The sequence below is a fragment of the Notolepis coatsorum genome, assembly GCF_963971535.1.
Source record: "Notolepis coatsorum genome assembly, chromosome: 1".
Classification (NCBI taxonomy): Eukaryota; Metazoa; Chordata; class Actinopteri; order Aulopiformes; family Paralepididae; genus Notolepis; species Notolepis coatsorum.
The window spans coordinates 127,494,553-127,515,961 of record NC_140165.1 but is presented as its reverse complement, the minus strand read 5'-3'; the positions used below and the strand labels follow the sequence as shown (position 1 = coordinate 127,515,961).

The window sequence follows — 21,409 nt, the reverse complement described above, 5'->3', positions numbered from 1 at the left end:
CATGATTGCTCCCCAACCCTCAGTTAAGTGACCGTTATTCGGCCGAGGCATGGTCACTCGAACTGCATGTTCCCAACCGGAGTCTATTCAGAAGAGAGTAACAAACGTGAAGCATTGTTGCATGGGTTGAACTGCTCTTACAGTGTCATGCCTCTGTGCTGCCTCTAGGGGCAGAGTGGCTAACCGTGAGGGAATGACTGATGAGTGAATTACCGTCTGAATGACTGAGTGAGTTAGTAACATAACATTGCTCGTCTATGCGGGAATTTGCATCTAAAAACAGGTAAAAATCCATTAATTCAGTTTGAGGATCTCTATAATTGTGTATGTTAAATAGGACTTTCATTTTATTTGTACATCTGTTTTAACTTTTTTGTATTGCACAGAGATTTTGCCTAATGATCCAATAGCCTTTATTTTTGCACCTCCAAACCATGTGAACTTTATTCACTTTATGACATCCTGACTCTTAATGCTCTGCCCTTCTCAACTGATACCACAGTGTTATGTATGCCTAGTGTATGTGTCACAGTGTGTGGCATGATATCATTTACTTAATATAGTATCTTAGTCTTTTCTGTATTGTTAGTCCATTGTGTAGTGGCCACATTTATGGAGAAGACTGCATGTTTGGTTCTCATGTATGGGATCCTAACGAGCCTGAGGAAGTCTTTTTAACATTTTATTTTCTCAAGTGTCCTGAATTTCATTTTTCTTTTTTTGGACACACAAACCTTTACAACTGACCCCCCCCCCCCCCCCCCATGACAATGACAAATGGTATGTTTCAGTTCAGTGTGGTGTCTTTTGGTTTTTGTGCAATGTTGCTGACTGTCATCACGGTTTTTGATTGACACGCTATCGGAGGACTCGAGGAAAATAGCGTTGGGATAAACCAATTCACCCATCTCTTTTCTACAAATAGTGAAATTGCTTACGGTAATTCTAACTGGGGTCATATCTATCTCGGTGTCGCTTCAAATAAAAAGTGGATGAACATGAAATACCACGTTGATTACTGTTTAACCTGTGTTATTGCATACTGTTTGAAGACTTGTAAATACTTTGCATTGAACTTGCATAGGATCATGTTACTGTGGCGTGCTGTTGCCTGTACACTTCTGCTTCTAAATGTGTGTGACTGTTGGGACAGTACTTTTTGTATGACTGTCTTTTTATTTGAGACTGTTGATTCTATCCTTTTTCCATTCTGAAGTTGAGTTGGAGGAGTTCAGACATGCCTGGAGTTTGACTTAAATAAAGCTGTACTCTGTCTCAGTGGAACTGCCTCTTGTCTCTCACAGGGTTAGATTGGATTAGATTACATTTATTGTCTTTGCACAAGTACAGAGTAGAACGAAATGAAGTCCATCTAACCAGTTAAAAGGAGTAGTAAAGTGCATTGCAGTATATACAGTATAACATGTCTATGATATACTACGATAATGTATGTACAGTACAGTTTTATTTTTAAACCTGTGGTAAGAGTATCAAGTATAAACAATAAACCTGTCTAGCCAGTGGTTTCACTGATATGAATAGGTAAAGGATATATATATGTAGATAAATATATATATACAGGGTGTACATTGTTATTATACAGTGTTATATATGGATAGACTTGGATATAGTGGTAGGCCGTTGTGTAAGACAGTTGTAGACCGTAGATAAGTATACTATGGACTGAGTATAGGCATCAGAGTTCACACGGTATAGGTTGAGTGTGTGTAGGCAATACAGTTCAGTGTTCAACATAATTCTAAAATGTATAGAGCTATGCTTTTGTGAAATTACAATTAATCAGATTGTTTGATGTCTTGATTGTCTATATATAGAGATAGTAGCAGGTTGTATTATTGACCGCTAGATGCCGCCCCATTAATGTGACGTGGCCACTTTCGACTAGTCCGCTGTCTTCTCAGCTCTATCAAGCTTCCATTAATAGTCCACAAAGTAATTTCCGGTTCTGCCTCAACGTGAATTTACTTATCAAAGTAAAAGCCGTGTAATTAAGCGATTTATTTAATATGAAACTCGCTGCCTACGATCTGATTAACTTCTGCGTGCATTAAAAACTCTCGTAATTAACTTAATACAACTCAACAAACAAAATTCAATAAAACTGAAAAGTCAGAGAATGAAAGTCATTGAAAATGTAAGGCATATTTTCCTGGATAGGTTAGATACCTATTTTATATTTTACTCAAGTTGCCTTTGCGTTTATTCATAAAATGTAATATCCAATAGGTGGCCTGGGCAATAAAATAATTGTAACTTTGGACATTTTTTTTTTGTGTACCTTTCAGAACCGCATACAATAGGTCAGTCAATGCTCAGAACTTGAGAACAGTCTGATTTTGGTAACCAAACTGTCAACAATATAGTAACCATCAAGTAAATATACGTAAAAACATTAAAAAGCTGTTTCGTCACATATTCACAGTCTATGCTACTTGTGGGATATTGTGTGGTTCTTGTGATAAGAAACGCCATGTACAGTATTTAATCTGGGCTTTTATTTTGAAAATAGCGTACCGGTAACAGGTGCCGCTATTTCTGGTAACTTCACATACAAATTCCCCAGGATCTGTCTTTCTCCTCCTTTGCATCCCTGTTTCTTACGAATCCGTAAACGCACCAGATCCGTGGATGATACACACAGGGCGATGCTAATCGAGCCCCTAGGCCACGTTAACAACACTGTTATACGAATACATGGATAAAGAGATAAACGACCCAGTTTAAGGTTGGTAACGATGAGGACGCCGAGGGATTCCCATTTGAAAATGCGGAAATGTGCACATCCCAGATGTCTGGCTTGACAGATGTGGATAATGTTACTACTAGCTAGCTTAACATGCTGTGTGATGGGTGTTTGTTTGACCAGTTCATTACCAGCTCAGCAAACCGACGCTGGCCCGTATTGCTTGTCTCGACAGACGGGGAATTCGAGCCTTACATGATTAAATAATGCATACGAGAACTAAACGAATCCGTTTCTGTACAATGTTGCATGATTGATTGATTGATTGAAAACTTTATTAACAGATTGCAGAATGGGTACAGTACAGTACAGCTCAATACAATTGTTAAGGGGATGCAGACCAGAGAAAGACTTTCGCCTTGTTTACATCAGGGTCCCCCATTTTCAATTCATCATAACATATATGACATACATGACATACAGATAGACAGTAATGCTACATATATACATTTATGAAATGACATACCAGATTCGCAAATACAGTACTGTTTGTGATACAAAAAGAGTCCAGAAAAGAGAGTATATACATTTGACGTAGAAACTGTACATTGGAGGAGGTTGGGTAGGTGGGGTGGGGGGGCCGGACTGTACATTGGAGGTGGTTGGGTGGGTGGGGGGGAGGTTGGGTAGGAGTGGGGGGGGGGGGGGTTGGGTAGGAGGGGGACACTGTACAACTGTACAAGCAAAACTGTACATTGGAATATTGACAACCATACTTGGTCATTTACTGTACATTGGGTTGGGTTAGGACATTTACAGGGGCCAGTTTCGAATTGCAGTCTCCCGTAGGTGTTCTTTGAGTGTTTTTGAAAGTGGGTAGTGATTCACATTCCTTTACAGCTTTGGGTAGGGCGTTCCACATTGATGTGGCATAATTGCTAAACGTGTTTAGTCCCTTGTTTGAGCCAAATCTGGATTTAACATGATTTGTGGAGCTCCCTCTGGTGTTGTGATCATGGTATTCACTGACCTTTGGGAAGTATTTTGACATGTACATGGGTACCTTGGTCGTGTATTGTATCTTGTAGACCAGATCACCTGTCTGGTAATAAAGATTGAATGAATGTTAGTGGCTTTGAAGTGAGCTATGCATTATTCAAAGGGCTGCCTGTGTCTTCACTTCCACTGACATAATGGCCAGCCTTGGCAAGGTGTGTGAGGTTTTTGTCAGAGCATTTTGTATTACCATTTGGTTATAACAGGCTTGGTTTCACTTCCTTGATTGATTGATTGATTGATTGACATTTTTATTAACAGATTTCAGAATGGGTACAATACACTACAGCTCAATACACACAATTGTTAAGGGGATGCAGACCAGAGAAAGACCTCTGTCTTGTTTACATCAGGGTCCCCCATTTTAAATTCATCATAACATAAATGACATGCAGGTAGACAGTACTGTTGCATCTAGACATTTATGACATACCAGATCTACAAATATACAGTACTGTTTAAGAGTACAAAAAGAGTCTAATGAAGCCCTTTCTAATCGTCCCTCCTAGGTTAGGAGGATGCCAGCGCATTAACCATGTTGGCTGTTGACTGAACTCCACTCTTAAGCAACAAGATGAAGAGGAGACTACTTCGTGGTTTACTTTCGGAGGTCTCCATCCGAATGGTGCTATTGATTGTGTTCCTGTGAGTTTGTTTCTGTTTTTCCATTTGTTTCTTTAAAATCCCATTAGTGTTGTTATTTTCTGTTGCAATTTAATACTCTTAACCAACACTGTGTGTGTGTGTGTGTGTGTGTGTGTGTGTGTGTGTGTGTGTGTGTGTGTGTGTGTGTGTGTGTGTGTGTGTGTGTGTGTGTGTGTGTGTGTGTGTGTGTGTGTGTGTGTGTGTGTGTGTGTGTGTGTGTGTGTGTGTGTGTGTGTGTGCATTATCCTCAGCGTAACAGAGCAGCTGCCACCATTCTACCGGGAAATCCAGGCAGAAGAGATGTGGTTGTATAAGTTCCATCGTGTGGAAAGTGACCACGTACCCACCTCTCTGATGTTTGTGAGTAGTTCAATTTATGATGTAGATGTTCAACTCAGCTCAGCTTCTCATCCACCTCCTTCCTAAAAGCTGGGCACTGTCTGTGTGTCCACTGAAGAAAATCCTCATATTTTTGCTGCCAACGTGTTCCTTTCAGGTGTTACGTCATTCCACTGTCAAACATCTCTGTCCAAAGAGGAAGTAAACTAACCGGTGCTACCTATACTCATATTATAAACATATTTGAATAAATAATATTATGTTATTGTTCCCACCATATTTTTTGTCTCCTTTCATAAATAAGAACTGAAAATGAGTTGGAAAGAATGATTTAATTTCATGGCGTCTGGGCAGCCTTGTTTATTCACTGCGTCCATGGAAACAACAATGAACGTAGGTATGGTTTCCTTATGCAGAAAAGATAGTCTGTTTACCTTTAGATGACTACATCACTGCGTAACTCGTAAATGTTCAGACAAGTGTAACTTTTGGTTATTTGTGATACTCATACCTGTCAACCATCCTGTTTTTCCCGGGATTGTACTGTACTTCAACCTTCCTTCCCGCTGTCATCCCGTTAAAATATTTTCCCGTATTTTTCCTGTTTTTAAATTTTTACAAAATGGCTGCAATTCCCCTCTGTGACGACAGGTGGCAGCAGTGTAGATTAGAACGTTAGCACAGGAAGTCAGACGGGAAAACGGTTGCGACCCGAAGTAGAAGAAGAACAGCGACCAGATAAAGGAGGGGTTTAGCACGAAATGTATTAGATTCTACACCTACCTACAAAAGGCAGAGAAGCGATACAGGCAAAGTGGGGTTGTTCCCGGAGAGCTCACTCTCGGCCGTGGTTTCTCAGTGTATAATGTGTGGTGCTCTCCCTCAACATGCGAGTAGGGTGAGACAACACCATTCTTTAGTCCAAATAATACCCTACTTCATACTATATTATTGTCATTCGTTTAATGTAAAGTCAGCATGCACCGGGAGAATTGAGCTCATAGCACAGATTTGGAGTTGATAGAATGGACATTGCTGTTCTTAGGAAATGTTGCACATGGTGGAAATAATGGAAATTAACATTTCTAACATTAACATTTAGTGTATGTTTAAAGTTGATACATTGAGGCATGGTAGAATTTCACTTTATATTACAGCAGTATCCGTTTTTTCCCATTACAATTAGTGTCTGACACTATAGACACATGTTAAAAGTCTAAATCAACTTTGTCGTTTTCCAATTTGTGCAAGACATACAAAAAAATTCAATTACGTGCCCCCCTTCCCACGGTGTATATAGAAAGAGACAATAATATACAACACACAGGACTATGTACAATATAAACAGTATATGGTGAGGAGGACCTTTTTAAAAAAGTGAATAATATCAGGAAGGCAGCAGGACCGGACGGCATCCCCGGCCGCGTCCTAAAAGTCTGTGCCGACCAACTGGCCCCGGTATTCACTGACATATTTAACCTGTCATTAGAACAGGCTGTCATCCCCACCTGCCTGAAGAAGTCCACTATCATCCCTGTACCTAAAAAATCCAAGCCTGCTTGCCTCAACGACTACCGCCCTGTAGCTCTCACCTCCATAGCCATTTCGGACCAGAATTCGATAGTCCGGTTTTTCGGGTCTGTGTGAATGCGCGTCGAACTCGGTTCGCGGACCAAACAGTCGAACTCTGGTCCGCCTGAAAACGTCGGTCTCGGTTCAGCTTCATCGAACCAAACGCGAACCAAATATAGGAAGTGATTATTATTACCACTGCTCGCAGCACTCACTGCAAAACAAGCACACTGCATCTAATCTCTCTATCTATCTATCTGTGCATCTTGGGAAGAAGGAAGAAAAAACGCGGCTTATTATTATTACCGAGGCGCGCGGCTTATTATATTATTAATAAAACAGCTACTTGTGGGCACTCATAAAAACACTGTGGTCTACAAGTTGTTTAGCGAGAGGATTGTGGTAATGTGCTTCAATAGAACAATGGATCAATGCCATGTCAAAACTCGGCTCCGCTGATCTGGAGGGCTCCGCAGTCCACACACAGACACACACACGCGCGCGCACATACACGGGATCGCAGCCACACACACATTTCCACTGTCCAATAGACAAGCGCCCTTTTCGACCGCGTGACATTGTTCCGCCTGACAGATTTCTATGTGAAAGCAGGCGAACCAAATGAAGAATGCAACAATGTTGCAACTTCACCCCCAGAACCGCACCGAGTCCACCAAAACTATATGTGAAAGCGACCTGAGAAGCTAGTAAAGGGCTACATCTGCTCCTCCATCCCCATCAACCTGGACCCCCTGCAATTTGCATACCGCCCCAACAGGTCCACGGAGGACGCCATAGCCCATGTGCTGCACACAGCAGCATCACACCTGGACAAGAGGCAGGGGAACTATGTGAGAATGCTATTCATCGACTACAGCTCAGCATTCAATACCATAGTCCCCTCCAAACGCATAGCCAAGCTCAGGGACCTGGGCTTGAACTATGACCTCTGCCAGTGGGTCTTAGACTTCCTGACGGGCAGACCCCAGGTAGTGAGAGCAGGCAACTGCACCTCCTCATCCATCACCCTCAACATAGGGGCCCCCCAGGGCTGTGTTCTGAGTCCCCTCCTCTACTCCCTGTACACACATGACTGTGTGGCTCAGCGGAACAACAACACAATCATCAAATTTGCTGACGACACAGTAGTGGTGGGCCTGATCTCTGCAAACGACGAGAGGGCCTACCTGGAAGAGGTCAAGGTCCTGGCAGGATGGTGCCAGGAGAACAGCCTCTCCCTGAACGTCAACAAAACAAAGGAGATGATTGTGGACTTTAGGAGGTCGGGGGTCAGGGACTACAGCCCCCTCAGCATCGACGGGGCACCGGTTGAGAGAGTGAACAGTTTTAAGTACCTCAGGTGCCTAAGGAAGTTCCAAGTCAGTCAGAAGATCCTTAAGAACTTCTACTCATGTACAATAGAGAGCATCCTGACTGGCAATATCACCTCCTGGTTTGGGAATAGCACCGCACAAGACCGAAGCAGACTACAGAGAGTGGCACGTTCAGCCGAACGCACAATTGGAGGGGGGCTTCCCACTCTCCAGAACATTTACAACAAGCGGTGCAGGGGTAAGGCTAAGAGAATTATCAAGGACTCCAGCCACCCAAACAACTGCCTCTTTGAACTGCTGCGGTCAGGCAAGCGATACCGGAGTCTCATGGCAAGCACAGAAAGACTCAGAAGAAGCTTCTATCCCCAGGCCATCAGGTTGCTCAACGAACAATAACACTATGCAACAACCATCAAATGCACTCACAACACACACATCCACACGCACACACTCACTTTAAACAAACAACACACTGCAGCACCCACTCTCCACACTTTAGAACACCTAAACACACTTTATATTTATTGATAAAGGATTTGCACTACAACCCATACCTCAGTACACCTTACTGTAAATTGTACCTAAATTGTACCTCATCCCATTTCTGCTTTGCACTATATAGTATTGTATATTAGTATTGCATAGTATATTGTATATTGTATGGTAACTCAGTTACTTCTATTCTGCATCGAACATTGTACATATGTATATACTGAACACTGTGTCTATGTACGTGACTTCTATTTTTACTTCTATTATTACATGCTATACTATTTTATTTCATACTTATCTCTTGTCTAGCACAGTCTCTGGAGCGTAACAGAAAGAAGCATTTTGTATAAAAGTATTCTGTACTTCTGTATGACAACTATTAAAGAAACTTGAAACTTTAGTACCTACAATTAAATTAATGAATGAATTAAATAAGAGGTAAAAGAGAACTTAGTGTAAATATTCTTTAATTTGTGTCAACGTTATAAAAATCCTATTGTATTCAACAAATTAATTATGATACACCACAATATGCCCTTTCTATCTATTCTAAATCTATGGCCTCGCGATTCCACGGCTGCGCAGTGCAGACAATATATATATATATAATATACATACGAGGGGGAGGAGACTACATTGGGGGGGGGGGGGGGAAGGGGGCGGGGCGAAATATCCTGTTTTTTCAAATCCCAATGTTGACAGCTATGGTGATACTCTGTATGCACTCAATTCAAAGTTATAGCCACATTTTCTTTCAAACTGGATGTCCAGATTTTGGCTCTCTTGGGCAGAGTTGTTTAGCAGGCTGTGATGTACAGGCGGTAGAGACAGCTCTGCGTAGGAGTGTGTCCATAGAACGACCCTTAGCTTAGCCATTGTGGCGTTTCCAAGATTCTAGTCTCACATGTGTGAGGCTATATGCAGCACCTGAAATGGTTAAGAGGGAAATGGGAAGTGGTGATTAAGTCATCGGGTAAATCCTCACTGTGCATGAATGATTAACTCTTGTTTCCTTCTCATACCAGAGTGTGGCGTGTTTCACCCCCATCATAGTAATCCTGCTCTTCACCCTGCTGAAGCGCGTGGAGAGAGGAGATGTGAAGGAAGCCTCGCTGGGTAAGGAATGACCAGATATACAAAACTATTAGACTGGTAGCAAGGTGCTCACATCATGACAGAATTGGTAAAAAGGTTATCGGTCACCTTGTAGGCGAAACTCTTTGCATCTTTTGAGTTGAAATCCTGACCCAGCTCTCAAAACATAACCCGTGATTTAGTGGCGTACATGACTTTCATTCTCTGCTGCAGTGAGCAATGGGCATTAGAGCTGGGTCGGGATCATTGGTTATTAATGCCCTTGCATACCTGGTTAGACTATTATTATGTGTCTTTGTGTGGGAGAGACTCCACGGTCATTCTGGGTGAAAGCACTCGACTAGGCAAAGCTAACCGAACACAGAGAGACTCCAGGGACATTCTGGGTGAAAGCACTCGACTAGGCAAAGCTAACCGAACACAGAGAGACTCCAGGGACATTCTGGGTGAAAGCACTCGACTAGGCAAAGCTAACCGAACACAGAGAGACTCCAGGGACATTCTGGGTGAAAGCACTCGACTAGGCAAAGCTAACTGAACACAGAGAGACAGTGCAGCGTGACACAGAGTCCTCTTAAAACAGACCTGATGACATAAACTATACTTTAAAACGTGGGACACTGAATGGAAGTCCACAGGGAAGCACTGACCATATGAAGGCCACTGGTCTCTCAGCAGGTCACTGGTCTCTCAGGTACTCAGGTACTGATCATCTAGTAACACGGCGTGTAACCGCGTGTGACCACGACTGCACCACTGCTCATTAGGGATGTTAGTGATGTTGTACTGACTAGGGGTGGGAATCACCAGTTTCATCATGATACGATACGATATCGATTCTTTGGACAACGATACGATATTTGCCGATATCACAAAGTCTCTCACGATACAATACGATACGATTAGATTCAGGTGCCTGCGATCGATATGAGATGATATCATATGCCCATTTAACACAATCAGTTATGAGACTCGCCACAGGATTTTCAAAATAAGAGTATCGATATGAATCGATCTTATTACATCGCATCGATCCGATTCGATCGTTGATAATTACATCGATGTATCGATCTGGATCGATGTATCGTCCCACCCCTAGTACTGACTGAATGTCATGTTAGTGTGGTCATGTCAGTGATGTCAGTTTTTATGAATGAACGTTGTATGGTCCGTTTTGTGTTTGTTTTATGTTAGGACTACGGGTGGAAATTAGCCCTGTGCTATTCCCGGCATATTTACGTCCTTATGCTGTGATGTTATGCATACACATGTAAATGATGTTCATTAATTTGCATTGTCCTTAATAAACAAATCTTAGGTCACTGGTCTCTCAGGTCACTGGTCTCTCAGGTCTCTGGTCTCTCAGGTCTCTGGTCTCTCAGGTCACTGGTCTCTCAGGTCACTGGTCTCTCAGGTCACTGGTCTCTCAGGTCACTGGTCTCTCAGGTCACTGGTCTCTCAGGTCACTGGTCTCTCAGGTCACTGGTCTCTCAGGTCACTGGTCTCTCAGGTCACTGGTCTCTCAGGTCACTGGTCTCTCAGGTCTCTGGTCTCTCAGGTCACTGGTCTCTCAGGTCACTGGTCTCTCAGGTCACTGGTCTCTCAGGTCACTGGTCTCTCAGGTCACTGGTCTCTCAGGTCACTGGTCTCTCAGGTCACTGGTCTCTCAGGTCACTGGTCTCTCAGGTCTCTGGTCTCTCAGGTCACTGGTCTCTCAGGTCACTGGTCTCTCAGGTCTCTGGTCTCTCAGGTCTCTGGTCTCTCAGGTCTCTGGTCTCTCAGGTCACTGGTCTCTCAGGTCACTGGTCTCTCAGGTCACTGGTCTCTCAGCAGGTCATTGGTTTTTCTGCAGCAGGTCACTGTCTCTGCTAAGCTTGATTGTGTGCTGCCGTCTTTGCTGTTCGTACGTGCTTGTAACAGTCACAAATGTGCCTACTATTTTTGTGTTATTATTTAGTTGCAGTACCATGTTTTGGTCACTAAGTGGCACTCCTTGTTTGCGCTTGATGTAGTGTTGTGGAATAAAAAGTCGTCATAAACCCTTGATATGCATGAAATTAATATGGCTTTGGATACAGAGTCTTCACAGTCAAAAGTGATTTATTTATCATATTCTGCAGAATACAAAATGGTGACAAGTCAAAGCAGAGCACACAAAATGCTCTACCCGAGTTGCACCCTTGAATGAACATTTGAATACAGCTTATATAGGGTAAAAGTGGGCAAGGTAACATGATATTTGTTTGATCCAATCACATAGATGACAGCGGTATCATCCAATCGAATACATGCACGTTTAAAGAAGTCCCATCCGAGGAGAGCAGTGGTGTAATGTTTACACAGGGCCAATACAGGGGGGTACAAGTGTGTCATGTCATCTTGAGGTCATGATGACAAAGGCAGTGATAATAGTGGTATGATTCAGACAGGGTTTATAGAAATTACTTCGGGGCACATGATAATACAAAGGTGGGGGGGTAGTAGTGGTGTACAAGTTGGGGCCAGTCAGCTTGTGCAAACAATGGCTTGTTTGCATAAGCAAACCTTTGCACTAGGTTTTGGGACAGACAGAGTGTTTATGGTCTGAAATGGAATATATCTATTTGTGAATTTTGTACATTTAAAATGAGATATCATACATAAATACTTTTCCCTTACAGTAGCAACAGGTTTAATTTGATTTAACTTGACTTCCTGTCTACCAGCCATCCGGCACAATGTTAACTTGTCTTCTCTAGTAACGATTTGGCTAGTATCTGTAAATCTATGTCGATCTACATGTATAATATAGAGCCGTATGACCAGGCATCATATGTATAATAATAGTATTTTTGATAATAAATGGGTGTGTGTGTGTGTGTGTGTGTGTGTGTGAAATCCCAACAGCGACAAAGTCTGAGTAGCTCTTTGCTAAGCGAAGCTATCCTGGTGTAATTATTTAATGCTAACAAGTTAACGTCACACAGCCAGACATGCTACACAGCCAGACACACACTCTGCTCTACTCGTCAGAACAGGTGGAGGAAGAAAACATCACATTAGGCCCTGCCCCTAATAACCCCAATGACTCTTAGTTCTGGCTGTGACGTTGCAAAGAAGAGTACGGACAGGAAAGGCTTACGTTGATTTGTCTCTTCCTCTGTTCCACAGCTGTGACTTTGACTCTAGTGCTAAATGGAGTTTTCACCAACGCCATCAAGTTGGTCGTAGGCAGGTGAGTTCTCCTAGCGATTCGATCTGCCCCTACGCTGGAGACATTTAAGGCCTGTTTAAAAACCCACTTTTATTCCCTAGCCTTCGATTAATCCTGATTCTCCCACACCCTAACCCACACACTCCCATGCAATTTTATCCTGCCCCCTCCCTCTTGTATCTCTTCTTGTGCTCCTCTGTCCCCGGTGTGCTATACTGTACTTTGTGCTCCCCTATCCGCTTGTCCTATTTTCTGAATGTACTGTCCTGTCCTGTTGTGCCTTTTTGTATTTGTGTATTTTATAGGACATTGATTTTATGCTTTGACTGTACTGTACAGCACTTTGGTTGGCTCTCGAGCTTTTAAATGTGCTCTATAAATAAATTACTTGACTTGACTTGACTTGACTTATGTTCCGCAGCTAACGCAAAACTATGCGGTCCACAAACTGCACATCTTAAGCAAAGCAGTGGTACTCTGTTGGGATTATAGTAGATGAATAATACATAAAGCCTTGTTGTGTTCCTGCCTCAGGCCACGGCCAGACTTCTTCTACCGCTGTTTCCCGGACGGACAAATGAACCTGGAGATGCACTGCAGTGGTGACCCAGATACCGTCATTGAGGGCAGGAAGAGTTTCCCTAGTGGACACTCCTCATGTAAGACTTGTTCTTATTGGCTTTTATCCTTGTCATCTTGCTTTTAATTATTATCTTTGTTTTTGTTGCTGTTTTCTCCCCAATTTAGTAATTATGTAAGTTGCACTTGCCCTACTGTCGATCTGGGGAGGGTGTAGACTACCACATGTCTCCTCCGATACACATGGAGTCACCAGCCGCTTATTTTCACCTGACAGTGAGGAGTTTCACTGGGAGAGTATAACATGGGTGGAAGTTCACACTATCTCCCCCAGATCACCTCCCCACTGAACAGGCACCCTAGTGTAGACCTCTACACTACCCAGACGCCCCAGTGGTTAGACCTCTACACTACCCAGACGCCCCAGTGCTTAGACCTCTACACTACCCAGACGCCCCAGTGCTTAGACCTCTACACTACCCAGATGCCCCAGTGCTTAGACCTCTACACTACCCAGACGCCCCAGTGCTTAGACCTCTACACTACCCAGATGCCCCAGTGCTTAGACCTCTACACTACCCAGACGCCTCAGTGCCTAGACCTCTACACTACCCAGACGCCCCAGTGCTTAGACCTCTACACTACCCAGACGCCCCAGTGCTTAGACCTCTACACTACCCAGACGCCCCAGTGCTTAGACCTCTACACTACATAGACGTCTACTCGGACATACTGGTCATCTTGCTTTTATGACTTGATTAGATTACCTGATACATCCTGGTATCAGCAGTAACACAGGGGAAGACTAAACCAGTACAAGAAGGGGCTTTACAGCATGGAGCTGAAGCATCAATGGGTGGGTCAAGTGCTTCTACAGTAGCTCCAGGCTCCTGCTTTGTTTGAATGAGAAAGCATCCGCAGCCCTTTATGTGGCCATCTCTGATGTAGATTTCCTCTTTTTATAGTGCAGTCTCTCTCTCTCTCTTTCTAGTGCAGTCTCTCTTTATAGTGCAGCCTCTCTATTTCTAGTGCAGTCTCTTTTTATAGTGCAGTCTCTCTCTTTCTAGTGCAGTCTCTTTCTAGTGCAGTCTCTTTATAGTGCAGCCTCTCTTTCTAGTGCAGTCTCTTTCTAGTGCAGCCTCTTTCTAGTGCAGCCTCTCTTTATAGTGCAGCCTCTCTTTCTAGTGCAGTCTCTTTCTAGTGCAGCCTCTTTCTAGTGCAGTCTCTCTCTTTCTAGTGCAGTCTCTTTCTAGTGCAGCCTCTCTTTCTAGTGCAGTCTCTTTCTAGTGCAGCCTCTCTTTCTAGTGCAGTCTCTTTCTAGTGCAGTCTCTCGCTTTCTAGTGCAGTCTCTTTCTAGTGCAGTCTCTTTATAGTGCAGTCTCTTTATAGTGCAGCCTCTCTTTATAGTGCAGTCTCTTTATAGTGCAGCCTCTCTTTCTAGTGCAGTCTCTTTATAGTGCAGCCTCTCTTTATAGTGCAGTCTCTTTATAGTGCAGTCTCTTTATAGTGCAGTCTCTCTTTATAGTGCAGCCTCTCTTTATAGTGCAGTCTCTCTCTTTATAGTGCAGCCTCTCTTTATAGTGCAGTCTCTTTATAGTGCAGTCTCTCTTTATAGTGCAGCCTCTCTTTATAGTGCAGTCTCTCTCTTTATAGTGCAGTCTCTTTATAGTGCAGCCTCTCTTTATAGTGCAGCCTCTCTTTATAGTGCAGTCTCTCTTTATAGTGCAGTCTCTCTTTATAGTGCAGTCTCTCTCTTTATAGTGCAGTGCACTCCCTCTCTCTCCCTACCACCTTTCTCTGTCTCTCTCTCCCACTTTCTCTCTCTCTCACTCCCACCTCTCTCTCTCTATCCCACCTTTCTCTCTCTCTCCCATCTCTCTCTCCCACCTCTCTCTCTCCCTCCCACCCTTCTCTGTCTCTCACTCTCCCACCTTCCCCCCCCCCCCCCCCCCCCCTCTCTCTCTCTCTCTATTGACCTGACCACCGTCTTGTCTCTTCTCCTTGCCTCAGTTGCGTTTGCAGGGCTGGGTTTCACAGCACTGTATGTCGGGGGAAAGCTGCAGTGCTTCAGCCCAGGGGGTCGGGGCAGAGCCTGGAGGCTGTGTGCCTTTCTCACCCCGTTACTCACGGCCTCCATGATCGCCCTCTCCAGGACCTGTGACTACAAACACCACTGGCAAGGTGAGAGAGCAAAGGCCTTTCTAACCACAGCCTGCGTGGTATAGTTTAATCACAATAGAAAAAGGCAGGTTCACTAGGATTCGCCTGTTCGAATCCAGCTCCCGGCGTTGCTATCAGCTTGGCTGGCCTCTCACACTGATACAATTGGCTGTATCAGGGGGTGGGAAAGCTGAAGGGTGGGTCCTGGGCGTTGTGGACAGCGACCCCTACAGTTCGGTCGGGGTGCCTGCTCAGCGAGGGTTGGAACTGAGGAGAGATAGTGTGGCCTCCCACACGCTACACTCTCCCCGGTGAGAACCTGCGCGGCCAGGTTGGCCTGCCCCAGGCTGCACATGCGTCGGAGGAAAGCATGTGACAGTCTCCGGTCTCCCGGACCAACAGTAGGGGAAAGTACGCAACAACCAGGAAGGGTGGGATGGGAGAAAAATCGGGAAAAAGGAGGGGAAGAAATATATAAAAAAAATAAAAAAAAAATATAAAAAAAAAAAAAAAATGCAGGTTCAGTACTTCTCCAAGAACCTTTTACTCAGGCACAGCGGACATAACTTAAAGGAACTTAAAGGAACACTCCAACATTTTGGGAAATTAGCTTATTTGCCATCTACCCTGGAGTTAGACAAGAAGATATACGCTTCGGATCCTTTGAATGAAACGAAAATGTAAACACTGGCCTCGACGTTGGAAAGTAGCACTGCGTCACGTGAAATTACTGCGCCCCCAGAGTGCAGTGGTTCGGCAAAAAATTGTTCCGAGTATATCTGCTTAGAAAATGTCGAATTCAAAAAAAAATGTATTGGTAAATACACAGGTCACAACATGTTTACAGGAACGTTTTTGGAGTTGTATTTCGTGACTTTTGGGAACTAGGCTAAATGTGTAACCTACTTCCAGTGAATGACGCTAAGCTAGGCTAACGGTGCGGCTGTTCCCTAGCCTAATGCACGCACAGAGACGAAAAAGGTATGTATCTTCTTGTCTAACTCTAGGGTAGATGGCAAATAAGCTAATTTCCCAAAATGTTGGAGTGTTCCTTTAAGTCGATTGTAGTGGAAATTAAAATGGACAATTCCATCTTCACCCCTTCCCTAATAATGTTGTTTTACTTACAATCCATTGATATCAGGAAATCAACAGGAGAGATGATCCCTTGATCCCTTTTCCTCAGATTAGCTGCACCCTTAATTTCAGAACAAATAACATATATTTAATCTCTTTGTTAATGGGTAAAGTCCCCAATGCCTGGAAAACAGTCCATGTAACCCCCTTGCATAAAGGTGGAGATCGAAGTGACCTAAATAACTATTGACCAATCTCAAAGTTATCTTGCCTGGCAGAGAGGCGTGGCAGAGAGGCGAGAGCCGCATTGGCATATTTTTTCTATATAAAGCCATGATTGGAGATTAACCAATTTATCTCACTTCTCTGTTGGAGTAGACGTCTGGGCCCTATAGTACACGTTCCAATGACTTACACTTAAAGCACCTAGGGCTAGATCCACAAAGAATGGATTGCACGGAGCAAGTTGCACCCTTACTTACAATCATTATGAATTGAAAATGGGGGACCCTGATGTAAACAAGACGAAAGTCTTTCTCTGGTCTGCATCCCCTTAACAATTGTGTGTATTGAGCCGTACTGTATTGTACCCATTCTGCAATCTGTTAATAAAAATGTCATTCAATCAATCACCGTGCAGATTGATTGATTGAATGAAAGTTTTATTAACAGATTGCAGAATGGGTACAATACAGTATGGCTCAATACACACTTTTTTTTTTTTTTTATCTACTTTTTCTCCCCATCTCTATTTTTCTCCCATCCCAATTTCGTATTATCCAATTATCCCCTCCCCTGTCTCGAACGTTGCTAGACCATGCCTCCCACTGGCATCTTTTCACCTGTACAGCGCGATCTCTCAGTGGCGAGGAGTAACGCGTGGGAGGCTCACGCTGCCCCCGATAACTTCCTGATTCAGCTGTACAGGCGCACCAACCGACCTGTAGGAGTCACTGTCCACAACGTCCGATCCCCACCCACCGGCTTTCCCACCCCCTAATACTGCCAATTGTATTAGTATGAACGACCAGCCAAGCCGGAAGTGGCGAGCGCCTTGCCCACTGCGCCACTTAGCCGCCCCAATACACACAATTGTTAAGGGGATGCAGACCAGAGAAAGACTTTCGTCTTGTTTACATCAGGGTCCCCCATTTTCAATTCATAATGAATTGTAAGTTAGGGTGCAACTTGCTCCGTGCAATCCATTCTTTGTGGATCTAGCCCCTAGAGTTTGTACTGAATTTGAAAATCTGCTTTTAGCTTCTGTGCTCCTAATATGTGTATCATACAACAAAATCTAAAACTCAATACTTCCTTAATCACCAACCATTCCACCATAATCTGTAATTGTTTTAATTAATTGATTGTAAAAAAAAACGATGTTATGATTGCACTTATTGTATATTGTAATGGTTATTGTATATTCATTGCATTTCTCATGTATTTATTTATTATGTTGGTATGCTCGACATCATTGGAAAACGAGGGCTCAATGAAGTTCTGAGTTGAGATACAGATGGACCGAAGACGTGTGTACAACTGTACATGTTCTCCCTCTTGTGCAGATGTACTGGTGGGTTCTGTGCTGGGCCTGACGTTCGCCTGGCTGTGCTACAGGCAGCACTACCCTCCGCTCCAGGACCCCGACTGCCACAGGCCTCTGCGTCACCGAGAGACTGTACCCGCAGCACAGGAGCGCAAGCTGGCCAACTCCAACTACATACTGCCTCTGTAGCGCAACCTGGAACTGGATCATAGCCGGATGACACTTCCACTGCTCTTGAGTAATCCGTCCGCACCCAGGTTTTCACGCCCGCTCGTAGAACCTCAGCTACACACAGGAGCTGACCTCCGAAACTGAGCATGACACTAATGGTTACGGCCCATAGGTTTCCCCCTCACCTTCTGTATATTGGTTCCCTGTAGAGGGGCACAGCCTTCTAATGGATCTCATCATGAACACGATCCCATTTCGAAATGCGGGAGAGAGATTTGAAGGGACAATACTGGTTTTGATCCAGACGAAAAGGGACAATACTGGTTTTGATCCAGACGAAAGTGGCTGCCAAAATATGGATGTTGATATGGGCTATTCGTATCTTAAAGGGATAGTCGACAATTGATAAGAAACCTATCTGATTTGTCCTTCCGGGCCACGCTAGAAGCACTTGTACCAGTGTTTTGTTTCTTGCTATATTGGAAGCAATAAATTATAGTATTTGTTAACATCATGCCATGCATTCTAGCAGAAGTCTGTCGGGGACGTGACGCATTCTAAATTCTGTTGCTAAGTAATATGCATGCTTCGTGCCTCTATTGACTTCCACTAGCATGCTGAGCATTATGCTAACAATAGCCAACATTCTTTACCTCCGATACCTAAAAAACCACAACACTGGTGCAAGTGCTTTTTGGGTGGATTGCATGGACTTCCAGTTTGTGACGAGTAAAGGGGAATACCACCCATTTAAAAAAATGCACATACTGTTTGTTCTTCCTGTGCCCCCGGGGCAGTTCAGTCAGTATTTGTGAACATGCATCACTCTCTCCTAAAGCTAGAAATCGGAGAGAGAACCCTCCCAACCTGGAATGTAAAATCTGGGGCTGCTCCATAGACAATGAATGGGGCTCTGATTTTATTAGGCCATAACATGTTTGTGTGCGCTTGTTCAGACCTTCTAGCAATAGTAGAATACAAACCTCATCTGGGTGCTCAGACAAACATCTGATGGCCTCATGAAGTCGGAGCCCCATTCATTGTCCATGGAGCAGCCCCCAGATTTTACATCCCAGTGACATCACTGATTAGAGGGTTCTATCTCTGATTTCTAGCTTTAGGAGAGAGATTGGTGCATCTCTACAAATACTGACTGAACTGCCCTGGGGCACAGCAAGAACATACTGACTGAACTGCCCTGGGGCACAGGAAGAACATACTGACTGAACTGTCCCGGGGCACAGCAAGAACATACTGACTGAACTGCTCTGGGGCACAGGAAGAACATACTGACTGAACTGCCCTGGGGCACAGGAAGAACATACTGACTGAACTGCCCTGGGGCACAGGAAGAACATACTGACTGAACTGCCCTGGGGCACAGGAAGAACATACTGACTGAACTGCCCTGGGGCACAGGAAGAACATACTGAGTGAACTGCCCTGGGGCACAGGAAGAACATACTGACTGAACTGCCCTGGGGCACAGGAAGAACATACTGACTGAACTGCCCTGGGGCACAGGAAGAACATACTGACTGAACTGCCCTGGGGCACAGGAAGAACATACTGACTGAACTGTCCTGGGGCACAGGAAGAACATACTGACTGAACTGCCCTGGGGCACAGGAAGAACATACTGAGTGAACTGCCCTGGGGCACAGGAAGAACATACTGAGTGAACTGCCCTGGGGCACAGGAATAACATACTGAGTGAACTGCCCTGTGGCACAGGAAGAACATACTGAGTGAACTGCCCTGGGGCACAGGAAGAACATACTGACTGAACTGCCCTGGGGCACAGGAAGAACATACTGACTGGACTGTCCTGGGGCACAGGAAGAACATACTGACTGGACTGTCCTGGGGCACAGGAAGAACATACTGACTGGACTGTCCTGGGGCACAGGAAGAACATGTGTGAATTTCTTAAATGGGTGGCGTTCCCCTTTTTAATGGGCTTCTCAAAAATGGTTGAATCAAAAGCAGTAGGTGACCCTCCTATCTTGATCTCTGCCGTTTGTCTTCTGCTGCCTCTGTCGAGTGCTTTAAATATCTGTCTTCCTAAAGCATATTCTGAATGTCATCATGTTTTTTTTTTTTTTTTAATTAAGGTCATGAGTTCATATCAATTCTTCAATATTGCATCTCCAGATTTAGCGGCTCCATATGACCCTCATCACTGATTATGTAATACCTGCTATTCTAATTCTTGATTCCAAAAATCATAGACAATTCATATCTTAATTAACATCTCCACAGAATTAACAGTGATGCCTAAATAGGCAGGAGATTGGTACTCCTGTACTGTATATGAACACGAGTGTAACAAAATTATTATATACATGTATTTCAACTGCACTGTCTCAGGCCTTAGCCTGGTTCTATTACTGCAAACAACTGCAGGTCCTTCTCCTACCCTTCCACCTCCCCCTTAAAGTATGAACAGTCACCAGTAGATGTGACGTGCTCTGTCTCACCAAGGCATTCCTCGCACCAGCCCGTTTTCAGCTAAAGCTCTCAGAAAGTGATTTTTCACTCAACATTTAGTGGAAAGGGGAAGAGGGTAGAAGACGAGAGAAGGCGGTTAGGAGCTGGAATGGAACCAGGTCTGTGTAGAGCGGGACTGATTGTCGGGCTTAACTGTGTGTTTGTCGACTCGTAAATACTGGTGTTTTAAATTTTGGTTCCAAAGTTCCATGATACCCAATTTTACGAGTTATGACGTTTCACTGACCCTTCACCTTTTGTGGTGCAAACATACTTTATTGTGAACACGGAGTATCATGAAACAAACATCATCAGAAATATGATGTTGACATGCTGGGATTCCTTAAAAGGAATTGCTCAAGCCACCTGCATCAAGAAAGAAAGGTTGAATCCGCTGCCTTGCATCTGATTGGGATCCCAAAACACTATCACCTCGTATATACCATTTGGTCACATGATCAATTTCCAACTTCACAAGTTGACAAGGACCTGCCGACCTGCCATAATCCCTCCAGGTACCTGGTGCTAACCTCCCATCGCTACTGCAGGTAGGGTTTTATATCCTGTTTATAGGCAGTTGTAGTCTTTTCCTGATTGTCTTCTGTCTAGGGTGGTAGAGTTAATGTGCTGTAGTCTTTGCTGGCAGTTGGATAAACAGTGATCACCAAATTGCAGCCAGAGGTTCAGACAGTGACGTTATGATTTAGACTTTTTGTTTTGTTTTATTATTGGGATAGAAGTTATTTGAACGACTGCTTTTCCACAGCAACAAAAGAAATGTGATGTTTTTTAAGTCAAGTCAAGTCGAGAGTTTTAACCCATGTGATCTAGACATCTGTTCATTGTGGACTGAATATGGTGGGGGGAGGGGGGGGGGCATTGACTTAAAATGACATAACGTCAAATCAAATTAGTTTTATTGCTGTGTAAATCCAGTCAAAAGTTGTGAGCGATCT

The 21,409-nt window shown here is 43.9% G+C and overlaps 1 protein-coding gene across 1 annotated transcript; it reads left to right on the top strand.

The window, feature by feature from the left end:
* Positions 1 to 2,618: 2,618 nt before the first annotated feature.
* LOC311226937 (phospholipid phosphatase 5-like) lies at positions 2,619 to 21,295 on the top strand. The gene is made up of 8 exons (XM_084312400.1): positions 2,619 to 2,746; positions 4,270 to 4,405; positions 4,657 to 4,765; positions 9,168 to 9,258; positions 12,388 to 12,451; positions 12,965 to 13,089; positions 15,020 to 15,190; positions 17,812 to 21,295. Exons 2-8 carry the CDS (start codon positions 4,335 to 4,337, stop codon positions 17,979 to 17,981), a joined length of 801 nt encoding a protein of 266 aa, XP_084168526.1. The 5' UTR covers positions 2,619 to 2,746; positions 4,270 to 4,334; the 3' UTR covers positions 17,982 to 21,295.
* Positions 21,296 to 21,409: the final 114 nt, after the last annotated feature.

What these genes read in the sequence shown, in the direction of transcription:
- LOC311226937 (XM_084312400.1), top strand. Translation starts at nt 4,335, where the DNA reads ATGAAGAGGAGACTACTTCGTGGTTTACTTTCGGAGGTCTCCATCCGA. An exon ending in GTGCTATTGATTGTGTTCCT is followed by an intron (nt 4,406 to 4,656) that starts GTGAGTTTGTTT and finishes CATTATCCTCAG; the next exon opens with CGTAACAGAGCAGCTGCCAC. An exon ending in ATCAAGTTGGTCGTAGGCAG is followed by an intron (nt 12,452 to 12,964) that starts GTGAGTTCTCCT and finishes TTCCTGCCTCAG; the next exon opens with GCCACGGCCAGACTTCTTCT.